Genomic DNA, 17,401 nt, shown 5'->3' with positions numbered 1-17,401 from the left:
TTATCCTGGCGACCACTGACAATAATGAAGTCATCCTCAGTATTAAGGAACTGTGATGAATTATAACTTTATTTTTATCCTAAAAGATTACCATTACCATCTAAGATCTGTCTTAAGGGCTGATTCAGTTGTCGGTGTAACCCAGTTTTCTTATTTCTTGGTATAACTATTATAGGAAATTCATTATTTCATTTTTTTTATTTCAATTATATGCAGCTAACGCATGTCATCTGCGGTATTGGAATGCCTCCTCTTTAGTCACACTTTAGAAGGACAAACAAAAAAATAAAGTAACTGCCTACAACCCGGCTTGTGGCACAGTTAAGCTGTTAAGATAGCACTAATTGGCTAACTACGCCAGCTTAGTTTTTATGCTGTTTATTATCTTAAGCTTATCATGCAATCATGAACAGTAAATTCTGTGCCGTACTGCCTCACTACTTGGTGCTTAATTATGTGTGTATATATATATATATATATATATATATATATATATATATATATATATATATATATATATATATATATATATATATATATAATTACTTCTTGTGATCTTGGATAATTAAAGTCTCATATTTTGCATCTTAGACGTAGATTACTCTGATGATTATGATTATATAACAGGTTTGTATTAAGATGCAGGCGGTGCATCAGGTATATTTTGATGGTGGTTGAGCTGGCTCGTAGATTTCAGGATGCCTCACTTTTATATATATATATGATTTCGCCTTGGTGTTATCATGTATGACCCCGTACGTTATGCCACACGTTGTTAACCTCAGACTGGCATTCTTGTCATAGACTAATACACTCTGCTGTATGTTCAGCCTCGTCTCCACATGCACTGAAATGGTTGCAAATTAATGGACTTGAGACCAGAGAGCTGTTCTGAAACAGACACACAAACGTTCCTCCTTTCACAGACACATCATTTCTGTGATTGTAAGGCGACAGTATTTTTTTCCCCCCAAAAAAAGTATCGTAACAGTTAGGGAAATGGATTTATAAGTGTATGCAAACAGGAAGAGAAAATATTGTGGTTGCCCATAGTGTAGTGTGTGTGTGTGTGTGTGTGTGTGTGTGTTGTGTGTGTGTGTGTGTGTGTGTGTGTTGATATTATCCAATATGATTCCGTTGTGATGGTTTAGTACATCAGTATTTATATGCAGTATCTGGCCGGATACCGGATATCCGGCCAGACAGGATATCCGACCTGGTATCTGTGTCTGTCTGTCCGTCATGCATACTACGACGTAGGCATAACCCATGATATGAACACGTTAGGCTAAAGTCACCATTCTTCTGGAAGCTGGACGTGGAGGGCATCGGGACCGTCTGCTTTTCAGAAGTTGAGGGGCGTTGTGTGGTTGCCGCAGTTATTCTTACTGTGAGCAGGCGGGTTCATGTCCGTGCGGAGAGGGTCACAGTATCTCAAATATAGAGTAATGCACGCGTGTATGGCGACTTCTCCTCCACCTTTTTCTAAGCCAGAGCGGAATCAAAATCCTTTCTTCCTCTCTCGATTCGCTTTTCGTCACTTCTCTTCGCACTCATGTATGGCGACTTCTCCTCCACCTTTTTCTAAGCCAGAGTGGAATCAAAATCCTTTCTTCCTCTCTCGATTCGCTTTTCGTCACTTCTCATCAACCATCACTCTTTATCTGAAGTAAATTTTCTTTCATTCTCTCTGTTCAGCAGGTATTGTTTCAGCCGCTTCTTTCGCGAGGTGTGAGTGTCTGTCCCAGTCCCTTGAAGCACGGGCCCGCGGCACTCGTTTGCCTCCTACTGCTTCCTATAGCTTGTGTACGGTCAGCCATACAGGGACTGACTGTTGTGGCCACGCCTCCTCCTTCCCACGTGCAGGGGAGCGGTCGAATTTTTCTTCCTATGACCTTCGTACCATCAGGAGTCGGGTCTGGTCTACACACCCCTGCGGAGCTCAAATTATTCCTTCCTGCATGATCTTGCGTTCCTTTCGCTCGTAAATATTATGTTGCCGTAAATCCTTGATGGCTATGATTGGGGCTTGTTTTTTTTTCTTCTTTTTTTTTACACGTGTCGTGTTGGCCACGAGTCATTACGGGCCTGCTTGGGGGTTGTTCTCGCATGGGTTCGAATCCTGGGCACGGCAGTTGGCCCACCGCTACTCCCAGCTGTTCATGGTCTCCTCGGGGGCTGGTCGATAACTGGGTGCCTGGCTTAGGCTGGTGTGTGGGTGTGTGAGTGTATATATATATTCACATAGTAGTAGTAAAGACAAGTTAACGTATATACAAGGTTAAAAGATGGGGCAACATGAGTCTTTCTTCGCAACACACACACACACACACACACACCTAGTTGCCTCCTCCGCCTTAACGGATAACGTTAACGAGCAGCGGCCTAATTTCCAGACATCCAGTCTCTTGGTGTAATAATATACAGGATACCGAAGCCAGTTGCCACCATCCACAGCCAGACCTCGCACACGCTGCTCTGTGGTTTATCGTGACCTCTTCATAAACAGTAGCTCAGCTTTATTGAGATCCCGTCGCCCCCGGAATGCAGACACACACGCACGCACGCACGTGTGTGTGTGTGTGTGTGTGTGTGTGTGTGTGTGTGTGGAGAGAGAGAGAGAGAGAGAGAGAGAGAGAGAGAGAGAGAGAGAGAGAGAGAGAGAGAGTAGAGAATTTTTTTATGTAGGGTACCTCTCTCTCTCTCTCTCTCTCTCTCTCTCTCTCTCTCTCTCTCTCTCTCTCTCTCTCTCTCTCTCTCTCTCTCTCTCCAACACTCTTCAGAGCTGCTGTTACTTTTAACATGCAAAGAACTTTTGATCCATTATTCTTAAGAATTTGAAACATTATCACTCGATTTTGATTATTGATTTTAGCCCCCATCCCCCTCCTTTTTTTTTCCTTCCTCTTTTTTTGAAAATTTTCTTCTAAAGAAAAATGAGCCATTGTATTCTTGGGAAATATTTGTTTCTCGGTTAATTTGAGCTGGAGCAAGAGGTAGCCTGGGAGAGAGGGTTCGAGAACTCTTTGTTGTTCAGGAAGGCCGACGTTGCTGGGTTTCGCGATTTTATTTTTTTTTTTTTTGTTTCGTGTGTGTGTGTAATTGTAATTGCCGTAATCAGGGAACTCTGCACTGATTTCCAAATCAAGTTCCTGAATTTGTAGATATTTTTTTTTTTTTTTCAAAGGGGCGAATATTACCCTAGCTGAAATTTCCCCGGCTGTGATATATATATTTTTTTTTTATATATATAGACTGAAATTATGAATTTAGTATTGTTTTATTACCAGTATATATATATACAGCAGAAGCTGTAGCGTGAGAGGGTGGGTTCCTCCCCTCCTCCTCCTCCTCCTCTGTATCATCCCTGCCCCTCCGTCCCTGCTCTTGTGTTATCTTCTGGATGGATAAAGTGGACACCTCTCCTGTGTTTAGTGGGTTTGGTCCTCCTTGCCCAAGCTGTATTGAGCACTGTCTCCCCTGACTCACAAAGAATGTTAGTGTTTCCTGCAGCCGATCCGCCGTGTGTCTGTCTGTCTGTCTGTGTTTTATGTATGGGTATGTTTGCACAGGAATTTTGTTCGTGTGTGCGCATGATTGTTGTGTGAATATGTGTGTGTGTGTGTGTGTGTGTTTGCGTATGTTTATGTTTGTATGTGTGTGTGTGTGTGTGTGTGTGTGTGTGTGTGTACATTTATATTTGTGTACGTCTCCATGTATTTGTGTGTGTGTGTACACCGGAACTTGTGATTGCGACTTACAGTTCATACGATGATGATGTATGCTTTTGTCTCATACTGTGTTGGCAGTTGCCGTAAAGTGGGTGTCCTCCACACACACACACACACACACACACACACACACACACACCGTTTATATAAATCATAATGATTTCATGACTCGTGCCTCATAGGAGGAATTTTTTTTCCCCCCCGAATTTATTTAAATGTTTTGAATTTTGTCGACAACGTTTCATTTGTAGATTTTCACGTCGAGCCAACTGGTTGATGAGTACATTAAAGTTGTAGTGTTTACTTGACAATGTATTTAGTGATCTTGTTGTAGATTTTGTTGATGGATCGGATGATCCTCTGCTACTTTGTTTACCCAGTAGACTTACCGTATGTATAGAAAACGATCACCTGGTGTGTGTCATCATCATCACAGACTTAACCGATTCTCGTCTTCTCTCCCTCTCACCGCAGTCTATTTCAAGTGTAATGGCGGGCCCCCAGCGCCGGAGTCGCAGACGGAGACGTCCTTCGTGAACCCCATGACGGGGGTGCGGGTGGTGGAGGTGCAGCTGCAGGTGGAGCGGAGCCTGGTGGAGGAGGTGACCGACTACGACGACTCCGGGTACGGCTGCTTCTGCGTGGCGTGGAGCTCCCGAGGCGAGACCCGCAGCAAGACGGTCAAGGTCGCCACTGCATGTGAGTACCTGAGGTTGTTTTGGCCCTCCACCTGCCAGGGTGGGTGGACCAGCCAGGTGCATCGAACCCTCTTGTCTGTGTCCACTGCCTTGTGGAGTTAGGGTGGACCAGGCAGGTGCATCGAACCCTCTTGTCTGTGTCCACTGCCTTGTGGAGTTAGGGTGGACCAGCCAGGTGCATCGAACCCTCTTGTCTGTGTCCACACCCTTGTGGAGTTAGGGTGGACCAGCCAGGTGCATCGAATCCTCTTGTCTGTGTCCACTGCCTTGTGGAGTTAGGGTGGACCAGGCAGGTGCATCGTACCCTCTTGTCTGTGTCCACACCCTTGTGGAGTAATTTATACCTTTCTTTTTTTTTACTCGTATATATAGACAGATGTGTCATGACATTTTCATGATTGTGCAGTAGAATTTTTTCTTGCCTTCATCCCCAAAACCAGGCTAAGGGTTCAGGGCCGCGCACTAGCACCAGGTCTCACAGTACTTCAGTCGTCATTCCGTCGCATTCAGGAAGTAACAACTTACAAGTAAGAGAGTTGTGATGTGTTGTGAGGGTGTTCCTGCCTGACCTATTGGCCCATCCTTCTCCTTCCCCTTGGATTAATCCTGGAGCGTGCTTCAGCCGGCAGTAAACTGTTACAGGATTAAGAGTACAAGTCCACATTTTTTGGGTACGCAGTTTGACCCTGTTTATCTCATCGATAAACTGTTAACGGTGTTGGAGGAGAGCTTGGCTGTTGTGAGGCGGGTCTTAAGGTATAAATAGATCAATTTTTTTTTTTTTTCCAGTTACGTTACAGACTTTAGCCCAGTTGTATGATACACTGCTCGTGGATATACTTAGGCTTTACTCGCCCTGTGACTACTACTACTGCTGCTACTACTAGTAGTAGTAGAAGTAGATAGTAGATGAATTTTGGGTCAGCACTCCGTATCGTCTCAGATTACGAGAAATATAAGAGAAATTACTGTTACTTACATTTTCATATTAAGAAGTTTTTGTTTCGGTAGAAATTATAAGCAACAGTAATAGATCCATCTCTTTACGACATCGAGACAAAATGATTTTGCGACCGATTATAACTGTTGGAGAACGTTGGAGTACGTACACACGGGACGGATCTTCACACGTAGCGGTGCGTCCTTGCATCGTGGGGGGAGCAACATCAACAACTGCTGTACGTGGCGAGTGTCGCGGCCGTGGACAGAGGATGTTGTGGGAGGCAACAGGTGGCCGTGGCTGGGTTAGGCTAAGACCCTCTTACCAAAGCCTGAGATGCACATATGTACGTCGCTGGCTCACTGCCTGTAGCTTGCAGGGGGCTATAGAGCGTTCTGATACCCAGCGTAATCATACCTCACTGAGTAACCTACCTATGTATATTCGTGGTTTTGTTGTTCATCCATTCTTTCACTCCAATTTTGTCTGGGCCCCGGACGCTATAGGGGAGCTCCTTGTTCCGTTAGTATTCGTCGATATCACTGAAGCAACGCAGCCAGTGTTCCCTTGCGAACGGGAACCTCTGCTGCTACACCGGGTGACGGTACCGCTCTCTCTCTCTCTCTCTCTCTCTCTCTCTCTCTCTCTCTCTCTCTCTCTCTCTCTCTCTCTCTCTCTCTCTCTCTCTCTCTCTCTCTCTCTCCATTAATCATGTGATCACCGTGATGGTGTCCAACCCGTAGGTGAGACGACACACCCGGCAACCCAAACGATCAACGACAGGTGAAGGAGAGCACTAGGTAGAGTTGCAGCAGGACGCATGGATCTCAGCAGCTGGTGGGACAGACAACCACACGTTCTGAGAGCCCAGGAAAATGCTCGGTTGCCTCGTCCAGTAGCAAACTCGGATGATCACAGCAGAAGAGAGAAACGTGCCAGAGTGCCCGCGTTGATCAATGCCAGGAAAACCCCTCGAGTCTAGTCAAGTGCCCCGCGACACTCCACAGGTGATACAGTCCCCAAGCCGACAGCACAGCATCTCGCCCAGCTCCAACAACGGACATCTGAGAGTAAGTTTCCAGTAGAGCTAAGGGTAGGGAGACGATATTCCAGGAGACACGTCTCACCCAGACAATGAGCATCGTCCATATACATCGATTCCCCATTACGAAATCAAGTCGTTCGTGATGCTTCATCCTTGAATTATTTCTTATTTCTCTGTAATGTGGAGGCCTCGTTGGCTGACCATATTTACTAGTCTTATTGTCAGTTGCCAACCACTGACTCAATCCCCCCACTGAGAATAGCTCTGCTAAAGTTACGAGTAACGACTCCTTCGGTTCACTGGTCATCACACAAGCTGCAGTTCGCATGAGAGAGCTCTGTGATATCGAACCCGAGAGCCTTGTGTGTGTATTGCTCCCACAGTTTGGCGGTTGTGAACCTCTGAGTCACTGGGTATCGTGTGTATCGCTTTTTGTTGTTAGGCCGACCCCCCCCCAAGATAATGGTTGTTTTGTTTATAATCCATAGCTTGTAAGTTAAGATCTCCCGAGTCCCCCAGTTATCGTCTTTATCGCCATTCCTGTGTTAGTTTTCACATTCGTCATTGTACGTACGTACAGTGTATATACATTTTATGTGCAATGTATACATTGGTCATTGTATGTACGTACTAGACTAGATGTGATTCTCGAGTGAGTGGTTATTGGTGTGTGGTGCCCCTCTTCGTGCAAGCTGCGAAATGTAGCTCAGTTGTGTTCAAGTGGCTGTGGCCCTCAACGTGTTGATTTGTGATGTCTGGCTCTGTGGCCATCATGTGACCCACCCTGCAGGTGAAACCCCTCGAGATATGTTCAGCGTCCAGCTCAGATGATGATACTATCATCGATCAGCCGGTTTGTGTGTCTCACTCCAGTTCATTTTCCTCATCTTGAGATCACAATCTCTCCTGGCTTGTTATTCCTTCTTTTGTTCCCCTCAGCCGTGAGGCTCAGACTGCTTCTCCTGCCTCCACTTTTCCCCTTATCCCCTCCACGTATCTTCCCCTCGTTTTCCTCTGCCTCTTCTCGTCCCCCTCATGTCTCTCCTGAGTCTCCCCTCATCGTCCTCCCCCTCAGCACGTGATGAGGCCCTCTCGACTGGGATTATGATGCACAGAATCCCAAAGCTAAACAACTTGTGCTTGTAAACATGGCCGAGAGGACTAGGGGATGGGAGGGCTAAAGTAGTAGCGTCAGTACCAGAAGATAACAGAAAAATATACGACCCAGAATCGACGAGTGGAAGCCGGTCTTGGATGTAAGGCTCCTGAAGGTGGTCTGTGTGGAGCCTTCGTCTGTAGCCATAAGACGGGCGGAGGGAAGTTTACAATCGTCCTGGTTGAAACTTGAAAAAGGAAGTCGAGAGATTTATGGCAGTGAGAACCTGTGACTCACGCTGCATCGGTAGAGGAGTTCGTTGTGGATAATGTGGCAAATTGCACGTAAGTGGCATTTATTGAAACAAGGAATGTCGAATACATTACGGCAGTATTGATCACATGATGGAATAATGCCAGTGAGACACGTAATTGATAGTGGATTTACGTGCCTCACAGGACGAGGGGTATGGTTAAATCACACACCCCCACTGGACTGAGCCGGCGGCTGAGTTGTGTCGGAGCCTCTGGTTTGGCCCCAGACTGCATGCAGGCTATCGGTATTTTTTTGTTTGTTTGTTTAACTAGATCGCTTAATCCAGAAAACGCTTGATTGATTGAACTTTTAAACCGAACCAACCTTTTGATTTGAGGAGCTATAGTGATGGAGCCTCGTGTACATGCCAGTGCGTGAACGGAGGAAGGTGCGATGTCACTTAATACTGACCTGACACTCTGGGGGCAGAGGAACTGAACAAACAACAGGGTGGTGCGTGAGGTGGTGGACGGTCCTCTTGGTGAAGCTGTGGCAAGACACTTGACCACGAGGACCCTGAGTCATCCTCCATCCTCCTGGTGAAATCGGTGCGAGGGACGTCACTACGCGTTGTGACTCGCGTGTTTACTGAAGGTCCTGAGGGTAAGGATGTGGGGGAGGCAGCACAGCTGATTGGTTAGCTTCACTAACTTCTCTTTCCTTCTCGAACCCAAAAGAAACCTCACAACACACACTCATTCGACCAAGGCTGCGTGAAAACGGTACCAAACACAAGTTTCCAGCAAGGGCCATATCCCTAGTGAGGGTGTAATTGACCTTGAAACTGTATCAGAAGAAGGTGGTCAAGATTTTTCGGATGGTGTTTATATCTTAACGATCTTAAACGACCCTGGCAGTATATAGGCCTGAAGCCCAAATAGCCAACCCTCTAACGTTCCCAACGAGCTTGCCACACACACACACACACACACACACACACACACACACACACACACACACACCAGAGAAAACCAACACGATACACCCATATCCTCTATAACTCTCTCAGCCATTTCAAAAGTACAGTTTGCCCTGTCCAACCCCTTGTACTCTCTAACCACCCTGTGAAAAAGGGGAAACCACGTCCTCAATTACTGGAGCACACGGGCACCGGTTAAGGTGTTTAGGGCTCAGGAGAGGTGCACACTGGTGCCTGGTGAAGGGGGGAGCCTAAGGTATTGGAGTATACGGGCGCATGATAATGGGGGATAAGGTTCAGAGGGGTGGCAGATGGCGTTAGAGGAGCACACAGACGCCGGGTGAGGGGCTGAGACCCATGGGAGGGGCACACGGTTGCCGGGTGAGAGTGAATTTCCTCAGGCAGTAGAGCACACGGGCGCCGCCACCGGCAAGTCTGCAGCACCTGACCAGCACACGCGGGACACTAGCGTTCCTGGAAGTAGATTCATGAGAGGTCCTCCTGCGTGTTACTGCATTTCTTAGGAAGGATGTCGAGTTGAGGGATGGTGTTCAACATTTCTCTGGGAGAAAACTGAAGACGAACGTGACTCGTGTACATGTGGAACTCCTGAGGGAGAAGCGTACGGCGTATGTTCTGTGTGAGGTTGAGTTTGTTGAGCTGATCTGCAGCAGCAGCACCCGCCAGGCTGGGCGGCACTGCATTTGCCAGATATACGCCACATTGCGTCAACCTGTTCACCTTTTTTTTTCTCTCTCTCTCTCTCTCTCATCTTTTTAACAGCCAAAATAATGATCCACAGCACGTGAACCTGAGGTACTTAATTTATTTGCGTTTTAATCAACTTGAAATTACTGTCATTAAACCAGACTCATAGATATCACGGGAGTGTTTTAGTAGATGTAATACCTCGTTACTGTTTAACCCCGTTTATTAACAGGAAAGTTTGCCGGTGTGGTCATGAGGAGCCTGCAACGACTGTAGCCGTAAGTGTCGTATTGTGTGGCCCATAAATTTAAGTTATGTTAATTAGATATAAATTTTGTTCCAGCGAATGGATAATGATCATTAAGATAGATAGGTCGGGAGTGGTTTTATCGTCTGGTGTGGTGAGGATGGGGTAGGGTGTCAGACACAGCACACACCGACCTGTGCCTCACGTGCCACAACGCGATGGTGATGATGTTCAGGGGGACACGAGGTCGCTGATCATAGTAACGCCAGTACAGGGGACCGACTGTAGTAGTGTGAGCCTCAGTTCAAGGCGCCGCTGACGGAACGAGACCAACACAGACGAGGAAGCCTGTGAAGTGAAGTGCATTTAGTGGAACGAGCAGACACGAGAGAGGGGGCTTACCGCTCCCCTCCTTCCGTCCTACCCTTACACTTGTTTCTCCACTTCTCCCCTCATACTACCTCCCCCCCCCCCTACCAACTCCACCATCCTCCTCTTTCTCCATCACATCTCTTCATATTTCTCCCCCCACGGGCCATATTCCTGACAGCCGCGGCAGGTCAGCACACCCGTTACCAGCGGTGCTACCCCGCAGGTGGTGGCCCTCACCACCATACAGCCCACACCACCGTCAGGTGGCTCATGGCATCGAATAGTGCCATATGGAGAGGAGAGCGGGAGGGGCGATGGGCATATTGCAAGAGCGTTGAGGGAGGCTTAAGACTCTCTCTCTCTCTCTCTCTCTCTCTCTCTCTCTCTCTCTCTCTCTCTCTCTCTCTCTCTCTCTCTCTCTCTCTCTCTCTCTCTCTCTCTCTCTCCGGAAGTCTGACAGATGACACTGAGGGATGTATATTGAAGACCATAGCTAGGGGAGAGGGGTGCTGCAAAGCCGTAACTGTGGGAGAGAGATGCTGGGGAAGGGGGGCTTAGCTGCTGGAAAGTGAATATTAGGACCATGGATGAGGGAGAATGATGGGGGCCGTGGCTGGAGGAGATGGATGGATGCTGGGGACCATAGCAGGGAGAGAGAGAGGGACTGTTTCTAGGGCCATGGCTAGGTACAGGTATGGCAGCAGGGGTGGAAAAGGAAGGAAATGAAAATTGTAAAGATAAGGGAGAGAGGGGGAAATGTAATAGGGAACACAGGGATGGAAATTTAGAGAAGGAAAAGATAAACGGTAGAAGGGAAGGAAGAAGGGGAGAAGTGGGAGATATGGAAGAGTAGGAACAGAAAGGACATAGAGAGGAAGGAACGACTTAGCAAGTAATGAATGAAACTTTGATGAGAGCGTCAGAGAAAGTAAGACTTACTTATGGAAATTAGTTCAGGTTGAGGGAAGCAGCACCAGACGTTTTACAGTGCGGAAGTGGCCGTTGGGCAGGAACACTAGGTAAGTGGACGACATCCCCAATATGTACTTGATGATATTCGGTCGAGTGTTGGGATTACACCTTGTGTGACGTCCTCCCGAGTAAAGACCCGGGTGAGGAGGGTGTTGGGCTGGTGTACCACACGTTCCTTGTCTGCGGTACTGCGAGTGAGGTGCTCTACGGTGAGCACCGGAACGTTGCTCCTGTTGGAAGTATTTTCCTATCTTCACTACAGCCCGTTGGTGGTTGCCTGGGGGTGGGTGAGGTCGACGTGATTAGGTTGGTGAGTGATGATGGGGATGGACCGAACGCTATCGCCCGTTTAGGGGATATTAAGCTTGCGTGACCCGTCCTGGTATGTTGATTACTGGCATCATCACTACCGAGGTGCTGCCCTGACGATGGCACACGAACCTGCTGTATTCATCCCCTCCAACACCAGCCTGTACTTCGTCCGCCCCGCATCACCCCGGGCTCTCACTCCATGCGTCCCGCATCACCCCGCGCTCTCACTCCATGCGTCCCGCATCACCCCGCACTCTCACCCCGTCCGTCCTGCATCACCCCGCACTCTCACCCCGTCCGTCCTGCATCACCCCGCACTCTCACTCCATGCGTCCCGCATCACCCCGCGCTCTCACTCCATGCGTCCCGCATCACCCCGCGCTCTCACTCCATGCGTCCCGCATCACCCCGCGCTCTCACCCCATCCGTCCCGCATCACCCCGCACTCTCACCCCCCCCCCCCCCCGACACTCTCACCCCGTCCACCCCGAACTCGTCCTACCCGCCCCGTTCAGTCCTCACTTTACCTCCGCCCCACCTCACCTCCGCCCCACAACACCCCGTCCAGTCCACCAAACCTCACCTCACCTCCGCCCTACCCCACCCCGTCCAGTCCACCGAACCCCGCCTCTCCCTCGCCAAGCCCTGCCCTGGAAAACCCCGTCCAGTTCAGTCCAGTCCAGTCCATTCCAGTCCACCGACCCCACCCTCCCAGCCCACGCACCTTGATATGCAAATGTCTTCCATCACCACAATCCATCATCACTGAAGAATCCCCCTCACTCCGTTCTCCTCCCTCTCTCACTACCTTCCTCCTACCCACCTACCCTTACCCCCTGTCCTCCCTCCTCTCACCTACCTCCCCCTCCCACTCTCTCTCTCTCTCTCTCTCTCTCTCTCTCTCTCTCTCTCTCTCTCTCTCTCTCTCTCTCTCTCTCTCTCTCTCTCTCTCTCTCTCTCTCTCTCTCTCTCTCTCTCATATAACAGCACGTAGCTCTCTAGGTCTTCCTGCGTCGAGCGCTACGCGCCAGCCCTGCCTTTTTCTCGGCAAGATCCCGTTCGTAAGTACTCTTTTAAGTGAGTAAGTAAGTCCTCCCTCTTACTTATCTGGCCTGATTGAAGGCAGAGTGCTGAGTCTGAATCACCAAGATCCACGCGCGGCGTCCTGCCCTAATGGCAGAATCTCGTCGTCGGGCAAGTGGGTCCTCCACTTTGTCCATAAATACAATCTCTCTCTCTCTCTCTCTCCGGCATTCATTCTCCTACCCCCCCCCCTCCTCTCCGACCTCCGCTTTATTTTCTTCATTCTGAGTTTCCCCTTCCCCCCCCTTTTCTTACACCCCCCACCACTCACTCACCCACCCCCGTTCTCATCCATCCCTCCTCCTCTTCCTCCTCCTCCTCCTCCTCCTCCTCCTCCTCCTCCTCCTCCTCTTCTTCCCCTTATTTCAAGAATGTTTGGCAGGGGTGCGTCACTAGGCCTATGAGAGGGCCGGGGTATGATCTGCTGGGAGAGTGTCTTAATAAACGGTAAGATTTTCACTGTATGGATGAGGAGGGGCTGGGACGAGGACAGTGTCGGGGATGCGGAGCCCGGGACGGGAGGAGAGGGACGTGGTAAGTGTGGGGTGGGGGTGGAGGGGGGGACATGATAGGGACACAGTGAGGGGTAGAGTGGGGTATCGTAGGGAACATGGTGGGGACACATTGAGGGTAAGAGCGGGACATGGTGTGGGGGACTCAGTGAGGGAAAAACGGGACGTGGTTGGGACACAGTAAGGAGGAGCAGGAGACGGGCCGGTGATGGTAATATCCCAGAGCCCGAATGGCAGAGCGAGGAGTGAGCACAAAAGATGTGCACGGTGGAGTGGGCGGAAGACGGGGGGGGGAGGGAAGGAGAGAGGGAGAGAAGGGCAATGGAATGGTAAAAGAGGAGAGGAATACCTGGCGTAATGGGGCTGACGACTCTTAAAGTTAAAAGGGGAGAAGGAGGGGGGAGTGTGTGTGTGTGGGGGGGGGGGGAGAAGCAGAGAATAAGAGGAATGTAATTAGAGGCGATGTAAGGGCAGGTCTAAGGGGGGGGGGAACTTTCATTACTTTCTCACCCGCTAGAGAGCTGTGATTCCTCCTCACCCTACCCACACACACACACACCCAGTACCCTTCTCCAGTTCAGGGAGAGATTGATGGTAAATGTTTTTAGTGTTAGGGACACTCCTGCTGCTGCTGCAGCTGCTGCAACACACCGCTGCTGTTGTTGCTCTCGGGTCTGTTAGTGATTTGAGATTTGTGTCAGATATTCTTGCTCTCACGTGTATATATATATATATATATATATATATATATATATATATATATATATATATATATATATATATATATATATATATATATACAGTGTTTTAGATATCTGGGAGTGGATCTGTCAGCGGATGGAACCATGGAAGCGGAAGTGGATCATAGGGTGGGGGAGGGGGCGAAAATTTTGGGAGCCTTGAAAAATGTGTGGAAGTCGAGAACATTATCCCGGAAAGCAAAAATGGGTATGTTTGAAGGAATAGTGGTTCCAACAATGTTGTATGGTTGCGAGGCGTGGGCTATGGATAGAGTTGTGCGCAGGAGGATGGATGTGCTGGAAATGAGATGTTTGAGGACAATGTGTGGTGTGAGGTGGTTTGATCGAGTAAGTAACGTAAGGGTAAGAGAGATGTGTGGAAATAAAAAGAGCGTGGGTGAGAGAGCAGAAGAGGGTGTTTTGAAATGGTTTGGGCACATGGAGAGAATGAGTGAGGAAAGATTGACCAAGAGGATATATGTGTCGGAGGTGGAGGGAACGAGGAGAAGAGGGAGACCAAATTGGAGGTGGAAAGATGGAGTGAAAAGGATTTTGTGTGATCGGGGCCTGAACATGCAGGAGGGTGAAAGGAGGGCAAGAAATAGAGTGAATTGGAGCGATGTGGTATACAGGGGTTGACGTGCTGTCAGTGGATTGAATCAAGGCATGTGAAGCGTCCGGGGTAAACCATGGAAAGCTGTGTAGGTATGTATATTTGCGTGTGTGGACGTGTGTATGTACATGTGTATGGGGGGGGGGGGGGTTGGGCCATTTCTTTCGTCTGTTTCCTTGCGCTACCTCGCAGACGCGGGAGACAGCGACAAGGTATAAAAAAAAAAAAAAAAAAAAAAAAAAAATATATATATATATATATATATATATATATATATATATATATATATAACTAAACTGGAATTGAGTATAGCAACGTATATCGACCGACTTACATCCACCATCAGACCAGAACAGGCTCTGTCGGGTGGTCATACGTATATGTAAGACCACGTCAGGGGAACACCGCTGGAAAACCTGCTAGAACACTGCAGGTCACACCTATGCCTCCCTGTACCGGAGGGTACACTCGGTCCGGTACCGTGGACCAGAGTGCCTTCAGTACCGCTGGACACATACCGCCTGGCTGCCAGTCATGTCGACTGTCTACCAGTCACTATTAGATGGAGCGATGCAGCTGACGAGGGGCCTGTGCACCGGCTGTCGAGCTTGCCAGGCGCGGCCACCGGCCGCCACCAGCCGGTCGTCTGATAACCCAGGGTTTGGGAGGTAAACCAGCCGGATCTCATGGTCGGCTGCCGGCTCTGGTATCATGTGCTTCCGGGACTCCGGTGGGTTTATCTATTACAGGATGGTTTTGATATCCATAGGAACATGCCGGATGTCAGGGGGGATTATCGGGGGGGTATCCTGGGATTAAATATAAAAGTGGAGGGGGGGTGACAGGAGAAGTGTTTGTGTGGGAGATTTATATGATATTGACGTATTGAAATGATATTCTACGTGGATGACAGTAGCTGCACTGAAGTGCTGACTTGGTAATGCTGGTATGAATGATACACATCATGTGGTCTGGATACGCTGTCACCAGATACTCTTCCCTGAATTATTGAGGAACATACAATGTACACCGCAGGTCAACCCTGTTGACAGGAAGACCAGGATGTAAACCTGAGGGAGGATGAGGCCTCCAGTGGAGGGAGGAGAGCGAGACTCGCCATCACCATGACATAGGACAGGTCCTCGGCTCTGGGCTCATCCCTTTAGTTACCAAAACAGGAACATACCAGCCACCCAGCTAGCCTGCCTGCCTGCCTGCCTGCCAGCCAGCCAGCTAGCCTGCCTGCCTGCCTGCCTGCCTGCCTGCCAGCCAGCCAACCGGCCAGCCAGCGAGTCAGCCTGCCAGTTAGCGTGCCTGCCTGCCTGCCTGCCAGCCAACCGGCCAGCCAGCGAGTCAGCCTGCCAGTTAGCGTGCCTGCCTGCCTGCCAGCCAGCTAGCCTGCCTGCCTGCCTGCCCTACCCCCACACACTCATCTGCCTTCCCTCGTCGGAGGATTCTGTATATCCTTTACTCAAACCAATCCCTCTGTGACCTCTCCCCACCACTCGTATACCCTAACTTTACCCCACGCCCTCCTACCCTACACACGCTCATACCCAGTGCGCGCCCCTTACCCTGCCCGCCCCTTCCCTCACCTTACCCATGCCACTAACCTCCCCCCCTCCCCCCTTTCATGACCTTTACCGTACCTCCTGCTGGAGGAGACTACTAGTGCCAAGGGCCTCGGTATATAAAGCACGCTGCCGGTCGCTTGATCCCAGGCAGGCTCAGCCCCTCGACTTCAACTACGGAGTCTGCTCCCAAAGGCGCTTATTCTCCGACACGAACACCTAAGCCTCTGAATGTCCCGTATTGATGCCGGCTACCCGCACACACACAGATTATGGGAACACCAGTTTTGTTCAGGGGATGATGTGGCAGAGGGGGATGGAGTAGCGAGGGGGAATATTGGGCGGTGGACAGAGGGTAGGGGAAGGAGGGGGAGGGAGGGACAGTAAGAGTTCATGGAGGGGCAGGTGGGGATGATGGAAGGATAGGGGTAAGAACAGTAAAGAATGATAAAGGTGGAGGGGGGGAAAGGATCGGTTGGCAGCTTTTGAGATTTGGAATGGCTGAAGTGGGAGGAGGGAAGGCTTCTATGGTGAAGTGGAAGGGCACGCGGTGGAGTAGAGGAGACCCTTATACCCAGCAGAGGAGCCACGCCTACGGGGGAGGATATTCCTCTGCTGTGTATTTAGCTCTGTTAAGAGTGGGGCTCATCTGTGAAGGAAGGCTAATCTGTAGTGAAGCATGGCTCTCGTGTAGTGAATGAGGACCTTCCTGTGGAGAGTTGCTCCTTCTAGAGGAAACAGACTCCACTGTGATGATCTTCCTTGTGGTCACGAAGGCTCCCTTGTAAGGAAAAATGGTTCCTCTGCGGCGCAAGGGGATTCTGTGTTGAAATGTGGTCTCTTCTGGGATGAATGGAGGTGGGTTGTCATCTGGTGATGAAGGGTTGTTTCTTTGTGGTGGAGTTTTGCTTATCGGCCGTGACGAGTCGTGAGAGTGCGGTACACACTCGTTTTCAAATGTGGCACGTTTATGTCCATGATTGAGGTCACCGAGTGTTAGTGGAGAGGCGTCACATGGAGTTACCTCCACTCCTCCAGTTGTGGAGGGACGCCTCACCTCCTCTCCTCTCCTAGTGGTACAGGGGCGCCACACGGGCCACGTCCACTCCCCTCGGGGTGGTGGACAAGCACGACACGTCCACTCCCAGCCGAGGGTCACCATGTAAACACACCGGGCCCACACGGTCGGCTGCGCCGCCCGACACAGCCGGACATCACCGCCTTATAGACACAAAGCTGCCGCAGATTAGGACTCGTCACGCCGCCCCCCCCCCCACCCTGCCCTTGCCGCTGCAGCCTGCAACCTTGCGCAAGCCGCAGCACCACCGCAAGCGGGTGGGCGGCCGGGCTTTATAGGGATGGAGGTGGGGAGGGGATGGACGGCCTTTCAGCGCTCCGTAAGTCCATCTAATCCCACATACATTAGCTAAGGCTTGCGTAATCCCCAGTATAAGCCTCTGAAACAATACCGAAACCGAGCGAGTCACTGTGGAAAAAATGTGGTCGCTGGAAGGTGGGGGGAGAAGA

General features: G+C 49.8%; 1 protein-coding gene across 2 annotated transcripts in view; it reads left to right on the top strand.

Moving 5' to 3' along the window:
• The window catches only part of unc-5, a 568,549-nt gene that overhangs the window by 143,119 nt on the left and 408,029 nt on the right, over positions 1 to 17,401 (top strand). For both annotated transcript variants that reach the window (XM_071695362.1, XM_071695363.1), the window contains exon 4: positions 4,206 to 4,430. In XM_071695362.1, coding sequence (XP_071551463.1) covers positions 4,206 to 4,430 — 225 coding nt within the window. The remainder of the gene's footprint in view (positions 1 to 4,205; positions 4,431 to 17,401) is intronic.

This window comes from Panulirus ornatus, chromosome 58 (assembly GCF_036320965.1).
Source record: "Panulirus ornatus isolate Po-2019 chromosome 58, ASM3632096v1, whole genome shotgun sequence".
Taxonomy (NCBI): Eukaryota; Metazoa; Arthropoda; class Malacostraca; order Decapoda; family Palinuridae; genus Panulirus; species Panulirus ornatus.
This window is presented reverse-complemented; position numbering and strand designations above follow the sequence as displayed.